At 45.3% G+C, this 14,942-nt stretch overlaps 2 protein-coding genes across 8 annotated transcripts in view; one reads left to right on the forward strand and one right to left on the reverse strand.

Moving 5' to 3' along the window:
- syne1b (spectrin repeat containing, nuclear envelope 1b) overlaps window positions 1–8,998 on the reverse strand; it is a 130,265-nt gene extending 121,267 nt beyond the window's left edge. For 5 of the 7 annotated variants that reach the window (XM_056591107.1, XM_056591109.1, XM_056591105.1 and 2 more), the window contains exon 1: window positions 1,584–2,201. In XM_056591107.1, the coding sequence (XP_056447082.1) occupies window positions 1,584–1,662 (79 nt within the window). In that variant the 5' untranslated portion in view covers window positions 1,663–2,201. Of the gene's footprint in view, window positions 1–1,583; window positions 2,202–8,826 lie in introns of those variants that run through there. The other 2 variants (XM_056591114.1, XM_056591106.1) reach the window with 1 other exon arrangement.
- A 2,607-nt stretch (window positions 8,999–11,605) lies between these two features.
- On the forward strand, window positions 11,606–13,834 carry myct1b (myc target 1b). Its single transcript, XM_056589841.1, has 2 exons — window positions 11,606–11,775; window positions 12,866–13,834. The coding sequence occupies exons 1-2, from the start codon at window positions 11,721–11,723 to the stop codon at window positions 13,369–13,371; spliced, it is 561 nt and encodes a 186-aa protein (XP_056445816.1). The 5' UTR covers window positions 11,606–11,720; the 3' UTR covers window positions 13,372–13,834.
- Window positions 13,835–14,942: the final 1,108 nt, after the last annotated feature.

Here is a 14,942-nt window from a genome sequence, read left to right on the forward strand (position 1 = left end):
GCTGTTCAACGCTAAACACCCAGCAGCGCTAGCATGAGACCCAATCCATCAGCCCGCGCCACACCACGCCAAGCCGCTGCTACTGCTGAACACAGACGGAATCCAAACCAGGAGGTTGAGGAACAAACGTGTCCTCGTCCTGTCCCGTCGCCGCCGCTCAGACACGACTCAGAGGCGTCTCGCCACAGTCCTCCACCCAACCGCACGCATCAGGAGCACTGCGGCCATGGGCGTGTTCGCAGCGCGACCACCCCGTCACGGCTGCACATGTGCGCCGGGATGCAAACACATGCCGGTGCTAGCCGACGATGGCATCACACACACACACACACACACACACACACACACACACACACACACACAAACACACACGCCAGAGCTGCGTGCTCACAATGAGGTCATAGCGAGCGATTAGCAAGGGTGCAGGGGGGTTTCTGCCACCACGTCCCGGCTGGGTTATGACATGTATGAACGTCTTGGGTCATACCCCCCTGATCCCCCCCCTCCCCCTCACACACTATTGTGTTATAGTAATATATTCGGCCACGCTCCCTCATGCATTATGCAACACATCTGATTGAAGGGATTGGATTGGGTCTCCTGTCCCGGACGTTAAAGAAACAACACCGGTCGGGGATGGAGTGTGTGTGTGTGTGTGTGTGTGTGTGTGTGTGAGTGTGTGTGTGTCCGTATGTGTGTGTGGTGAATGTGTGTATGTGTACATGTGTACATGTGTGTGTGTGTGTGTGTGTGTGTGTGTGTGTGTGTGTGTGTGTGTGTGTGTGTGTGTGTGTGTGTGTTGTGTGTGTGTGTGTGTGTGTGTGTGTGTGTGTGTGTGTGTGTGTGTGTGTGTGTGTGTGTGTGTGTGTGTGTGTGTGTGTGTGTGTGTGTGTGTGCTTCGGAGAAGACATGCGCTTGTGCATACACTGGCACAGTGTGGCCATTTTTAAACCTCGAAAAAGAAAAGTCAGCAGTCACGTGAGTGCAGGAGAGTAACACTAACATAAATACACACAAACACATACACACACTCAAATACACACACACACTCAAACACACAGACACACACTCAAACAGACACAAACAAACACAGATACACAATCACTCACTCAAATACACACACTCAAATAGACAGACACACACTCACAAACACACACGCACACAAACAAACACACACACGTGTTTTGCTGTATAGAAGGAATGGAAACCACATTAACCCACAGGCTAATGCTTCTTCTGGGGATACACTAGGCTGGCCAACTGAAGCGTAGCACACAGCTCAACACACACACACACACACACACACCCGCACACAGGCTTGAGGAGAAACAGGCTAGCATGGTGACAGCCACACATACACAAAAACACACACGCACAAGCAAGGCAGCTGTCTTCTGTGCATGCACCTTGCGCTGCTACCCCTTGCATCCCCGCAGCGCTACAGACCGGTCTGGTTAGTCTGCAGAGGACCGATGGCTGGCTGCGACGCAGCAAACCCACTGTCCTGTTATAGGAGCTCGCATCTCCCTAAGCAACCAGAGCTGTCACATCCACTGTCCCGAGTCACCTCCAGCCCCGCTTACCTCTCAGATACTGGAAGAATCCTGTGACCAGGTTCAGGGACGAAGTCTTTCTGACAGGCGGCCCCTTTACGTGAGCCATGCCGCCCTCCTCACGCCTGCTCCCTCTGACTGCCCTTCATTGAGTGCCCTGGTGTGTTTGCCTGCCTGTGTCTGTGAACATCCACCATGGAAAATGCAGTCTTCACGGAAAAAAGGAAAAGCCTCACACACACACACACACACACACACAAACCCACACGGTGCTGTCCCGTTCACCGCTTTCTCTTCCCTGAAGGAGAGAGAAACCAGGTTGTGTGGGATGATCCCCCCCCTTCCTGGTGGCTGCTGGGGGTCTTCAGGGGGCAAGGACAAACAAAACCCACCTCCCCCGACACACACACTCACTCGCACTCACACACACACCCACACACACACACACACACACACTGGTGCGATTGCGGCCGTGGGAAGAGGATAAATCCCAGTGTTTCCCAGAGACGGTGTGAACTAAGCTCCCATCGCCGCCTCTCTTCCTGTGCTTCCTCGGAGCGGAGCGGCCATGTCTGAGTGGATGTGTGCTCACAGCCCCCTCCCCGCTGCACTGCCTCCCTGAACCATCACGCTACCGTCTGGGGCTAGGGCGAGAGAGGCAGAGATGGAGAGGCGAGAGAGAGAGGGAGAGAGAGGATAGAGGAAGAGAGGGAGGGGGGTGGGGGATCACACAGGAGCCAGCGCTCCTCCACCAATCGGCACGCAGGAGGCTGTGATGTCACAGCTGTGTCTGTGGCTGCCCCTGTTTAATGCTGGGCGCTGTTTTGTGTGTGGCACGTGTGTGTGTCTGTCTGTGTGTATGTCTGTGTATATTTGCACGTGTGTGTTCCATCCCTTAAGATTAATCTGAAGGAGGGAAACCGCTATGCTCAATCCGGTCATAAACACAAAGCACACTTTCCAATGCGGTCTATGATTACCAAATGCTCTCTCTTTAGTTATTATATCTCACCCTTTAGTGTTTAAGTCTCCCCGTGGTTATTGATTACAAAAGTCCCATGAGATAGAACCAAATGAAAAGCCTTCTCTTCAACCGCTTGTCAGCGCGACAAACCTTAATAATTAATGTTTGAGGCTGGGAACATCCCCAACGCCTCCTCCAACGCCTTCTCCACCCCCCCCCCCTGCCCGACCACCTGCTCTGCCTCACATTGTTGTGACAGAAGACACGCCCACCACTGGGTACATTATATATATATATACAGATAAACACAAATCATATTGACAAAAGACCAATCTCTTTTTGCAATGTATTTTGTGTGTGGTTTACTACCCCACACAGTACAGTGTGACAATACTGCTTCACTTAAAGGAGAAATCCGGTGTAAAATGGATATGGGATATGTTTAGTATGATGACAAGTTGGCATGTTCGTTTGGGAGCAAAAAAGCACATATTGACGCATTCTTAAGTTGGCTGTTGGCTACCAAAACGCTATAAACTTGGAACGATAGGGGCATGTCTCATGGTAAAAACGAAATCCCTATTTTAAACCACTTACAAAGCTAGAAGTAGCCCTACACTTCTTTGGTAGTATAATAAGGGTCTTAACATATAAAATGAGGCATTGATAACTTTCTAAGTGTACAGATTGTATATTAAAAAGGAAACTTTATACACACAATACCTTCAGTAGTTCACCCGTTCTACCTTTGTAGGTTGTTTAAAATAGCGATTTAGTTTTTACCATGAGACATGCCGCTATCGTTCAAAGTTTATAGCGTTTTGGTAGAATCGGCGGAAAACAGCCAACTTAAGAATGCGTCTATATGCGCTTTTTTGCTCCCAAACGAACATTCCAACTCGTTATCATACCAAACATATCCCAAATCCATTTCACACCGGATTACTCCTTTAAGGCTTCAGATCGTCAAAAGCAGGTGAAAGTGGATGGCAGTCGGTATACTGTATATGCACACATGCAGACACAAACACAAACACACACACACACACACACACACACACGTACACAAACAAACACAAACACACACACAGTTGATATAGAGGTGTATTTTTAAAGCTATGTCTACCAGCCGGGTCTTGTTCAAATAGCTCTTTATTCCTTAAAAAACCCTACTGGGCCACTGAAAAGCATATCTGATGCGCTGTAAATAGAACAGGAGCCTTCCATTAATACAGCTCTGAGCTCTGCATGAGTGACCTGCATGGAAACGCTGTTTGGGTAAAAATAGCACTTTTTTTTCCCTTTTACATGGAAAGGTCAGATATTAGAGTGAGGAAAATCACAGTATCTCCTAGTTGTACTACTCTTAGAGAGTAGTACAATACAAATGAAAATATTATTAATAGGATAAGATTAATACAAATAAGAATAATAACAGTATGAAATAAAATAAAGTAAAATACAATAAAATGTCATTCTATTTAATACAATAACAATATAACTCCTTCTCTAGCGGAGCTGTCCACAGTCCTGAACAGAAGACGAAAGCGGAAACAGACCAATCGATTCGCACAGAAACTATTCAAATGTTTTCCAGACTGCCATATTTACTCGTTCTTTTGCCAATGGTCTATGAGTGCCTCGACCGAAGCGAGCATCGACCTCCCGACGTATAGCGGCTATTACAAGCAAACAATCGTTTGCCAATAACTGGCGTCTGCCTCTCCTGTCGTTATCCCGTAGTCGATGACTGATTTAATTTAGGTGATGCAAGACCACTGGCTAAGTGGCCATTCAGAGTGGACCGTCCCAGCAGCAGCCTACAACCAAAGCAGCAGAGAAGCTTCCCTGCTCTGACTCCGATGAACGGCGAGGCGGAAACAATACGTAAGGTGATCTCAGGACGGGAGGATACATTTAGCGAGGCTGTGAGCTAGGTGCCGGGCTCCATCGACTGATGCTCACCCAGGGGAGACGCGTGAGAGCCTGAATCTGAGAGGAGAGCCACTTCTCTGGAGCTCCGACTTGGGAGGCACAGTGATTACACAGCCTTTTAGTAGAGGCTAGGTTTGTTTCCTGTGGAACAGTGACATCTATGGTTAAGTTTGAAGTGCACCGTACAACGTTGTTGGGGAGCTGTTGACATGGCTTTAGCTATTAATAGGATTTTCATCAAATGAAAACATCAAATGTTCACAAAAACGTGCATTTATTCATCTTGTGAGTATTTTACTTAACCTAACGTGAAAAAGTAGAATTCTGTATTGAATATTATTAGATTATTAGACTTTTCATCACCTTGTAATACTTAAGTGTTCAAAGGTCAATGAACCGAATTCTAGTTAAACTTGTGGTTCAAAGACATGTTTGTTTTGTCCGTGGTTTCAAGGACCACTTCAAAACCAGGACCAGTAGAGCAGTAGCAGAATGGGAATTGCAGCAAACCAATTCATCTACACTAAAATAAGTTTTTAGCCGCCCAGCCCACAATCGGCCTGACCAGGACAATAACAGATAACCTTATGTGAAGGTGTTGCCACTCTGTCAGGCTGTCTGTCTGTCTGAAGAGTTGCCATCCAACCAGCTGCCTTTGACACAGTGCAGACGGAGCCTCTTCACTCCCAACATGTACAGCTGCCTCCTTTCTATTAACAATAGTAGGCGACTATCAAAGTGGCAGCCACCAAAGGAGGGAGGGGAGGGTATAGATTGATAGAGTGTGATTCTAGCAATAGGTTTGGTGCATGGTGAGACACTTAGAGACACACGCCAGTGGTTTGATGGGCTTGTAGGTGAGAGCAGGTTGATGTATCTCTGGAGGTGGGAGGGGATCGGATGGGGCTCACACGCTAACGACGGGCTGCCACCACAAGACCACATCCAGCCTCGTTTCTGTTAGTTTCAACCACCCTTTTGAGGAACGCATCTCCCAGGCCAGCAGGTCTGCACATGAAGCCACACAGATGCAACCTGTGCTGTGTTCAAAAACGGAAGGAAACCCGAGAGCATCTGAGGCCATGGGTTGACGTCGCTGTTGCTGCCCTGTGGTCACAGGATGCGTTGCTCTTGAATTATCTATCAATAGCCAATACAATTTGAATGAAAGAAAACTTTTAACTCATAAGTAGCAATGCGCTGTGAATGACAAGCGTGAGAAATATCAAGAAAGCAACCATTTATGAGTCTTTACAATAAATATACCACAGTGGCCATCTTTTACAAAGTTAAGCGTTTGAAAAAAAAAATCCAGGATACAAAAGGTAAATATTTGCAACGCATTTTCGACAAAATGTCTAAACTTGGTTTCTGTAAATGGTGTACATCCTTGGATTCGGTAGCACCTGGATGTTGTGTAGAACACAGGCTTTTCTGACAACATAACAACACAGAGGACAAAAAAGCACTTAGTCATGTATGAGTCAAACATCGGAGTTGTTGTCTCAAAACACGGTGCCAGCTAGTAACTCTCTCTGCAGGATGCATTTAACGACAGGAAGTGTGAATGCATGGCTCACCAGCTCAGAGGCAGCTGAGAGTCTCACTTCTTACCATCCCTAACAAGCAGCCGATTCTTGGGGCACTAGCTGGGTAGGGAAGGTTTTGGGTTCGATCCCAAATGTCCCACGTGAGGCGGGACATCCACTACCTGCTGTGTATCTGGTGTTTTAATTTCAATGTTGCTCTGCATAAAGGCATTTGCTAAACTACTTAAGAACCCAGTAGCGAGCATCTTAACTTCCCTTTACTGGTGGGATGGCTGCAAAAGCATGCTGGTGCAATGCTACGAGTGGTACATGAATAATGGATACATCTCACCCCCATGTATTTAAAATGTTGAGGCAAGGGCTGCACAGTATGAATAAAATACCACACTGATATTATCATCATTTGATAACTGTTGACATAACTTATATATACTAAAAGTTATACCGTGGATCTCTTCTCCTATATTTATGGGGTCATCTGAAACTAAATTGTGTGTGCATCTTGCGTGACTCTATGTGATGCAATCATCCCCTCAGCGCTACCACCCTGATACGTACACTTATAAGGTCATCTGAGTAAGTAAGTGGAAGTACAGAAACCTGCGGCCGCGAGAGCATCAACCAGGAAACGTTTGGCACGACCACAGAACCGTGTTTCTTTCATAACAGTTGCTATGGCAGCAAGCCATAGCAATACAAACCCCCCAAATTACGCGGCATAGATTGTGATCTGTGCCGATTCTCGTTCAATCAGTTGTAATTGCACATTCATACATAGACCACCACGTCAGCCACACATACAGTATTTCACCTGCAAGAAGTTAATGGTTAGCTCCTTCTACATAAACACCGTAGAAGGTTTTCAGGCATCAAACCGGCAAACCAAAGATGTGGGGATGGAAGTGACCCTCCCTCTATAGTATCACAGGTTGGGATCCCATCAACAAGAGACAGAGCGATCGATCTGAGCTGTTACCAAGGGCAGAGGTGGTGTCATGTTGTACAGCCGGAACATACATCAGGTTATACCCCGATGTGGCTCAATAGTTCATGTCACAACCTAGTATGTATCAAACATTTCTTATACAACCACTACCCCTTATGTCTGATTGCATCTTAGAGGATGCTCTGCAGGAGTTCTTTTTTGTCTTTAAGTTGATCGTTAAAGCGGAAGTGTCAGGGCCATGATAATGTCTCTTTTTGTTGAGAACACTTCCCCTCATAAAGTTTCAAGCATGGCATACTTTAATTATGTTTGAGGGTCCATTTACTGAAATCCTAGGAAGTAGAGATATCATTATGTGTCTTTTGATTATAATGATATAAAATAAAGGCTAAATGTGGATTGAAATCATACCGTCCGGATATACTTACAGTAAATACCTTGAAGGGACGAATGAGACATTTTAATGTTTGGTCACAAGGCCATTACACGGCTTGAAATTAATTCCCTCAGTTATTTAAACTCAGTTATCTGTGGGCTTCTCCTTGAATGTAAAATAGTAAAAATAATAAATTGCAGAAGAAAGCGGTGCTGTAGACATTGTATCTGATGATCTAATTGTTTGATCTTATATCTGAGGGTGCAGATTTTCAAAAAAATACTGAAACATGTTTGAGGAACGTCCAGCTTAAACGAAAGTCCTGCCAGGGTTGTGCATCTCCTCTACAGCCAGCCAATAGTAAAGTGTTGTGCTGCTAACTATTATGAACTAGGCCTGTGTTGATTAAAACACTGGGATATACTTTCACCATCGGAACCTGAGATTTACACCGAACATTCAACAAATGATTGAGTTGTATGACAGTTCTGCTTACTTATTTCTGATACCCTTTGCTTCAATCATATGACACACAGTGTAGAGAGATACTGTGGATGATGAGCAGAGAGGAAGGAAGGAGAACAGCTTATTAAGACGTGTCACACAGTGCCTGCACACCATGCATCCTGCTACCATCATTAGTTATTATTAAACTCTGTTACTGTACTGCTAATACACTCACTGCTGTACATATACTGTATAACTGTATCAGTACTGTTACAAATACTGTGCAACTGTATACTGTACTCTGTTACATGTACTTTGTAACTGTAACATAACTTTATTCTGTAACATATACTCTGTAACTGTATCATTACCGTACCCTTACATATACTCTGCAACTGTAATAGTACTGTACTTTGTTACATATACTCTGTAACTGTATCAGTACTGTTACAAATACTGTGTAACTGTATGACTACTGAACTCTGTTACAAATACTGTGTTAATGTATCAGTACTGTACTCAGTTACAAATACTCTGTTAGTTTATCAGTACTGGAGTCTGTAACATATACTCTAACTGTATCAGTTCTGTACTCTGTTACATCTACTCTGTACTACAAAGTTACTACACTGTTACTGTAACCTGTGAATATTATATACTATACTCCACAGTGTAACATCTACTCTCTTACTGCGCTACTAGTACTATGCTAAATATAATCTGTGCTCTTTTACTCTCCTCTCTTTGTCCGCCCGTCTGCCCGTCACAAGTCCAGGGCATCATGTTATTGTACTGTTACAATACTCTGCTGCTGTCCTCTGTTGCCACCCTCTGCTGCCTCACTCTGCGGCTGCACTTGTGTTTCTGTCTGTGTGTCTCTCTGAACATCGGCATCCCGGTGCCCAACATGAGCGCTACCTGTCCAGAGGGCTACCCCGGCACCCTGCCAAACCCTTGGATCAGCACTACTCCAGGAGAGGGAGAGCGGGGAGAATAACTCCCAGCGGCCCACAGAGCGAGGCAGGAGGCGGAGGGGGGGGGGGAGGGACACTTACCCTGCAGTTTCTGCATGACGTTTGCGATGTTGTCCAGGGAAGGACGTTTGAAGGGCCTGCTGGAGTCCATGTTGTACAGCTGTGCGTGTGCCTACGACACAATGAGACTGCCGCCGGTGGTGGCCGGACACACTTCACAACTGGGTTCTCAGTGGGGCATCCCCAGACACTCCCTCCTCTCTCTCTCTGTCTCTCTCTCTCTCTCTCTCTCTCTCTCTCTCTCTCTCTCTCTCTCTCTCTCTCTCTCTCTCTCTCTCTCTCTCTCTCTCTCTCTCTCTCTCTCTCTCTCTCCTCCTACTATGGCTGGCTTTCTCACTTTCCCCTCTCTCGCTCTACTCTGTGTCACACGCTCTCCTCTTTCTCTCTATCTCTCTCTCTCTCGCTCAGTTCACTGCAGAGAAGGGTCCAATGGAATCTCAGGTTTCAGGTGGGGATGAGCAGTTTTACTGCCCAATAGCGCCTCTGCTTCCATTCAGAGTCTACAAAAGAGAGGAATGTTTGGGAATGAATGGTTATTAAGGTTATGGCAGTTTATTTTTTTAGCAGTTGTCTAATGGGATATTATTTTACGCTAACAAAAAGTTAGGTGTGCTAGATGATATCGCGTCAACACATTATATTATCCCAACTGAATTTGTCTACCTATATAGTTGATTAATTTAATCAGCTGTCGGACGAAGACCAGACGTCTATTCCAGATCACTTTACTACACGTGCTCACATCAGACGGGATTAACATAGAAACCTACATGGTTATTGCAATATAAACCCCAAGCAAACACAACTTACCCCAAAAGTGTAGGTGCATGAAAACAGGATGTAAACAACATAATATATTTAATTTGAAGATATCATTCTGGCGTAAAGTTAATGGCCGCATGTGTCGCAGGGCTATCACAAAACAAACTCGAACAACTGTTGTTTCGAGGCCAATTACAGCTGTACCCAGAAAGAGCCTGCTGACACATACGTTGAGTAAAAGTAGTATTACCTCTTTGCCCTGCAGAGTATGTAAATGTCACAGAGGAAGTGTGTGTGTGTGTGTGTGTGTGTGTGTCACTCTGCGTTGCTACTGGTAACATTCAAACACGGTGGGTGAGGAGGAGGAGGAGGGGAAGGAGGAGGAGAGCCGCCCGCCGGCTGCTGCCCTGCGCCTCATGGTAAATTGACTGCATCAGAATGATGGCTCCATGGCTCTGGACTGCATTAATACAGAACTTTTTAACCGCCACTCATAGCGCTTTAAACTATTGTCTGACATTCACCCATTGCACACCCCGACGGTGGTGTCAACCATGAAAGATGCAAGGCGACAGCCTGCTCGTCAGGAGAGCAGATGAGCCATCGTTTGGACCATTCTACTGTGGTATTCTCGACTTTTCTCCTGCCCTTTTTCCTTTTACATCAAGTATCTTGGAAGCCGTCATTTTCGCTAAGCACATTTATGGAAAACATAATAAAAATGGCTTGTATACCTGTTTTGTAGAACACATTTGCTGAGACATGGCTTTAGTTATTTGCTGACCAACGTACTAACAACACAATGACATCCAACCAGAAGGACTCGCTTTGATACCGCAGCGCCATCTTCTGTTGTTCTTGCGCATTGCAATGCTTTCCGATGTGTGTCTTTTGACGTTGCAGTTCTGTTTATGTGTGGGGGAAATAATGAAAGAAAAATAAATTCAAAATCATAGCAATATTTATTAACAACAAATGTTATAGTACCCCTAATAATATAACATAATAACTCGTTTTAGTAGCTTGTCCCATGTGTTTTTATCATTATGTCAACTATGTAAGAGTGTATAGCCCTACACTAAATTGAAACACAAGGTTGTCACTAAAATAACTTTCGATTCGACTAGCTTAACACCTCGGCCCTTGAGGAAAAATCCAGCCATTTGAGAAAGCGTAGCAGAATCCTCTCCTGGAAGACCTCCAGTTGAAGTTGTTTGGCCTGGCTCAAGAGGTTGAGGGCGGCCCTGCAGGAGGAACAGTTTGACAATTCAAGGAAATCCCCAAGGAGAACAGGAGAGTTGATAGTCTGCAGGCCCTTCACTGATTGGGCGGATCCGGAGGGGCTGGTGTGTGTGTGTGTGTGTGTGTGTGTGTGTGTGTGTGTGTGTTTGTGTGTGTGTGTGTGTGTGTGTGTGTGTGTGTGAGTGTGTGTGTGTGTGTTTGTGTGTGTGTGTGTGTGTGTGTGTGTGTGTGTGTGTGTGTGTGTGTGTGTGTGTGTGTGTGTGTGTGTGTGTGTGTGTGTGTGTGTGTGTGTGTGTGTGTGTGTGATTGGGCGGATCCGGAGGGTCTGGCCACTCCGAGTCGAAGATGCATTTACCATGCCTGGAACAATGGGGGTGCTTGTTTATGTTACATAGTTTAGAGAGTTTGTGTTTTTAGGTAGGTGTGTGTGTGTGTGAGTGTGTGTGTGTGTGTGTGTGTGTGTGTGTGTGTGTGTGTGTGTGTGTGTGTGTGTGTGTGTGTGTGTGTGTGTGTGTGTGTGTGTGTGTGTGTGTGTGTGTGTGTGTGTGTGTGCACTGCATGTCTATACGTGCTTGTGTGCCCGCATTCGAATGTCTATCTTCTTAATGTGTGAATTCAACACAAAGACATATGCAATGCTTTGGAGCAAAATAAAACAGAATCACAGAGGCCATTGTCGATTATCAGAGCAGAGGAAGTGATGCTAAAGGAAACTGGTTGCTTTCCCAGAGCTCTGTCCCACACAGATAAGCAAGGAACATGCTAATTTTAAAAGTCCAAAATGGGAAGGAAGCATGACAGCAAAGTTTCCTCTGAGGCAAACACTGAGAGGTGGAGGGAGAGAAACAACCCCGTCTGGATGAAGCTATCCACTCCTGCATACTGCCCCAGACCTGGCCCATGGAGATATAATGGCATACAATGAAACTAATCCTTTTTTGGAAATACTCAAGTCTTTTAACCTGGGTGAGTGCAGCTGTATCTGTGTTTTAGTGGTGGTAGTTGTCACTTTGAGACAGTGAATAGCAATTAAAGGAGGATTGCAGAACAGGATCCAGTTAATCCCTTCGTCAGTTATTTACTAATTTGTCATTTAAAAAATTGATATAAAGATACTAGTTATTTTCGTTTTTCAGGTAGGTCTCGGGTGCCTTGCTTTTGGATTGCAGACATTTGGGTTCAAATCCAAAACCTTTTTTTATGGGAGCACAAAACCCTGACCAGACTATCTGGACCATATTTTCTCATCCACTTGTGATTTCATCCACTCTGGTTTTCAGCATCTTATGCTTGTGGGATTTAAAACTCACTTACCGAACACTGTTTTATAGTATAAATACAATAATATAGACAATATTGGGGCAGAATAATAGAAAATGGACTTGGTCTGACTATGTAGTCACTGCTCACTCAAAGACGGCCTGCTCCATAGAGCTATAACACACGCTTTATGTAACTTTAATGTGCAGTGGAGTTGCCATTAGTCATCCTGGGTAAAACTATTTTTACTTTAGAACCATCTCTGAACTCCAACATCGAAGAGATACAGATATACATACACTCTCGAAGACTGCATTAAATCATAAAAAATATCAAAAATACTGTATACATTCATATTCAGGGGCATTCTGTAACTATTTGTTATCCCTATACAGCATAGCCTATACATTTATTTATAATTATATCATCTTAAATTTTGTATTCTTCAGGATTCAAGCAAATTAATTGTCATGTAGAGCTGTGCAAGACACAATGATGATGTCACACTCCCTGGTATCTCATTAGTCGTTACTCATCCATGCATTCTCTTTGAATGATTGTCCATTTAATGATTTTCAAAATGTGATCCCTGCCTTTGCGAACACTATGAATGGCCTTGTGTTTGCTACATAAATAAACCTGCCTTGCTTTACATTAATAGTATTGACTTTATAATATCATCTATATGAAATCTATTATGGCAGCGGCTGTATAGTAAACACAATGACAGCTATGTGTTCCAGTTCCACTATCTAGTTGTCCAATAAACTCTCACCCCCCTGCTGGCTGCCCCCAGACCAGCTCGTGCTGGCCTTCTGCCTGTCCATACTGGTGGGCCTGCTGCTGGGGGCGCTGGTCTACATCCTGCTGACCTGGGCGTCCCGGCGGCGCCGTGCCTCCGCCATCATCACCCACCGCTCCAAGAGCCAGTCGGCCCGGGGCCCCTCCGGCGGCCAGCTGGGCCTGTACCGCAGCACCTTCCTCAGCGTGCACCGCCAGCCCTCCGTGGAGCCCGTGGGCCCCCTGGGGAGCAAGCCCGGCGCCGAGGCCTCCACCTTTCGCCCCGTGCCGAAGGGACGCGGGGCCCGCCCGGAGAAGGACGGACAAGACACCCAGTTCGCAATGCCCCAGGACACCGCCTCGTCCTCGGACTCCTCCGCCTCCGACTCGGCCGCCCTGGTGTCCAACAAGAGGAACTCCTTCTGGCTGGGGGGCAACGGCCTCAAGGGCTTCCTGCCCTCCCAGAACCAGCCCCCGGCGTACGACAGCGTGATCTTAGCCTTCCAGGAGACCCGCACTTGACTCGGGCGGGCGCTCGGGGGAGGAGGGAGAGAGAGGGAGACCGATAAGGTCTACGATGACACTGGGGTTGGAGTGCGATGGGGCAGCTTGCCTTGTGAGGGATGTGTGTGGTGGGGTCGCTATGGAGACTGTACAGTCCACTGTCCTATCATAACATGTCTATATAGGGAGGCGTTTCTGATACAATCAGCGATATGATGGATGGATTGATTGATTGTATTTCGCTGCCATAGCTAAACTGCCTGTGGGATGCATGTTCTGAAGCCCAGATTACGCTCCCTTGACCCCTTACACAGGGCCAGGAGGGAGGTGGAGGTTGTCTCTGTCGGTGGATTAAACACTGTAAAGTTTAAAACAAATAAATAAATTTTGTAATTTTAAAAGATATACACACATACATATATTGCTTTTTGCTACTGTGTGCAAAAAATAAAACCAAATAATGTGGATTTAAAGAATTTTAATTATTTGATGCTATTATATAAATGTGATGTATCAGAATTGCTGATTCAAGCTAATAATATATAATAAATGTCACTTAGTTTCACATGAAGGTCACAATTGGACACCACAGTCCGTGACTTCAATTTAGATCGGCAAGGTGGGGTACACAGTCGGAGGTTGCCACTCTGAAATAAACCCCCTTTTCGAGACCAAATTACATATCGTGCTACAGTAACGCAGCAGCGTGTGTACTTTACCTCGACGCATGATGTCGTACCAATCGAGTGCCGATTTGCATTTGTGTTGTCTATTGACGTGACTTTAATTCTTGAAATGGGGTCGGTTAATCAATAGCTGTTCCCTATGCGTGTGGACCTGTAAAAGCTTGCTGTGTTTTCCGTGCTCCCACTGAAATGGCAACCCGTGTTAAAGGCGCACGAGCCAGTGCGCCAGCAGAGCGCCTAGCAGAGACAGAGCGCTGACTGCACAGATCCTTCACATCACACACGATCAGGTAATTACAATACGTTATCAGTGTCCGTCTAGGTATTCCTCTATTCCACTCCTTATTTATTAGTCGAACCACTCTGGGTAGTTCATGGTTGGTGCATGCGACGAGTCCAGACGCCTTGGAATAATGTGTTCTTTTTTGGTGTAATCATAATTATATATCTTAAAAGATTTAAATGTAAATAAAATAATAATACACGAAAAATGATGCAACTAGGTGTTTCTAGTTTACACGTCGTCGATCTGCGTGTAGACTATAATCACATAAAGCTGCAGTTTAAACATGAGTTGAATTGCAGTGGGTGGTGGATGTTTAATTATGTTCAAATTAGATCTTTAACCATGTCTTGGCTTTATGTCTGACAATTGACGTGAAGACGGCCAATTTATGTACCCACGGAGACTGACTATTGAGATCCTCAATGCGGTGTTGCTGTTGCATAGAGACTACAAAAATGTGGATTTCATGGCTGATGCGTTGAATGACATCGCCTCTGTTTGAAGAGAATCGCTGCGTTCGACGAGCTTCGTGCATTTCAATTGTTGATAAAAATGCTACATTTTAATTTTGTTGAAATGTAGAAAAGGCAAGAAGATATGATCTCACGTGACGTTTA

The sequence above is a fragment of the Gadus chalcogrammus genome, chromosome 5 (assembly GCF_026213295.1).
Source record: "Gadus chalcogrammus isolate NIFS_2021 chromosome 5, NIFS_Gcha_1.0, whole genome shotgun sequence".
NCBI lineage: Eukaryota > Metazoa > Chordata > Actinopteri > Gadiformes > Gadidae > Gadus > Gadus chalcogrammus.

Excerpts from the sequence above, each read along its gene's own strand:
- myct1b (XM_056589841.1), top strand. The coding sequence starts at position 11,721 with ATGGCATACAATGAAACTAATCCTTTTTTGGAAATACTCAAGTCTTTT. Across the intron at positions 11,776-12,865 it reads ACTCAAGTCTTTTAACCTGG|ACCAGCTCGTGCTGGCCTTC; the intron begins GTGAGTGCAGCT and ends GGCTGCCCCCAG.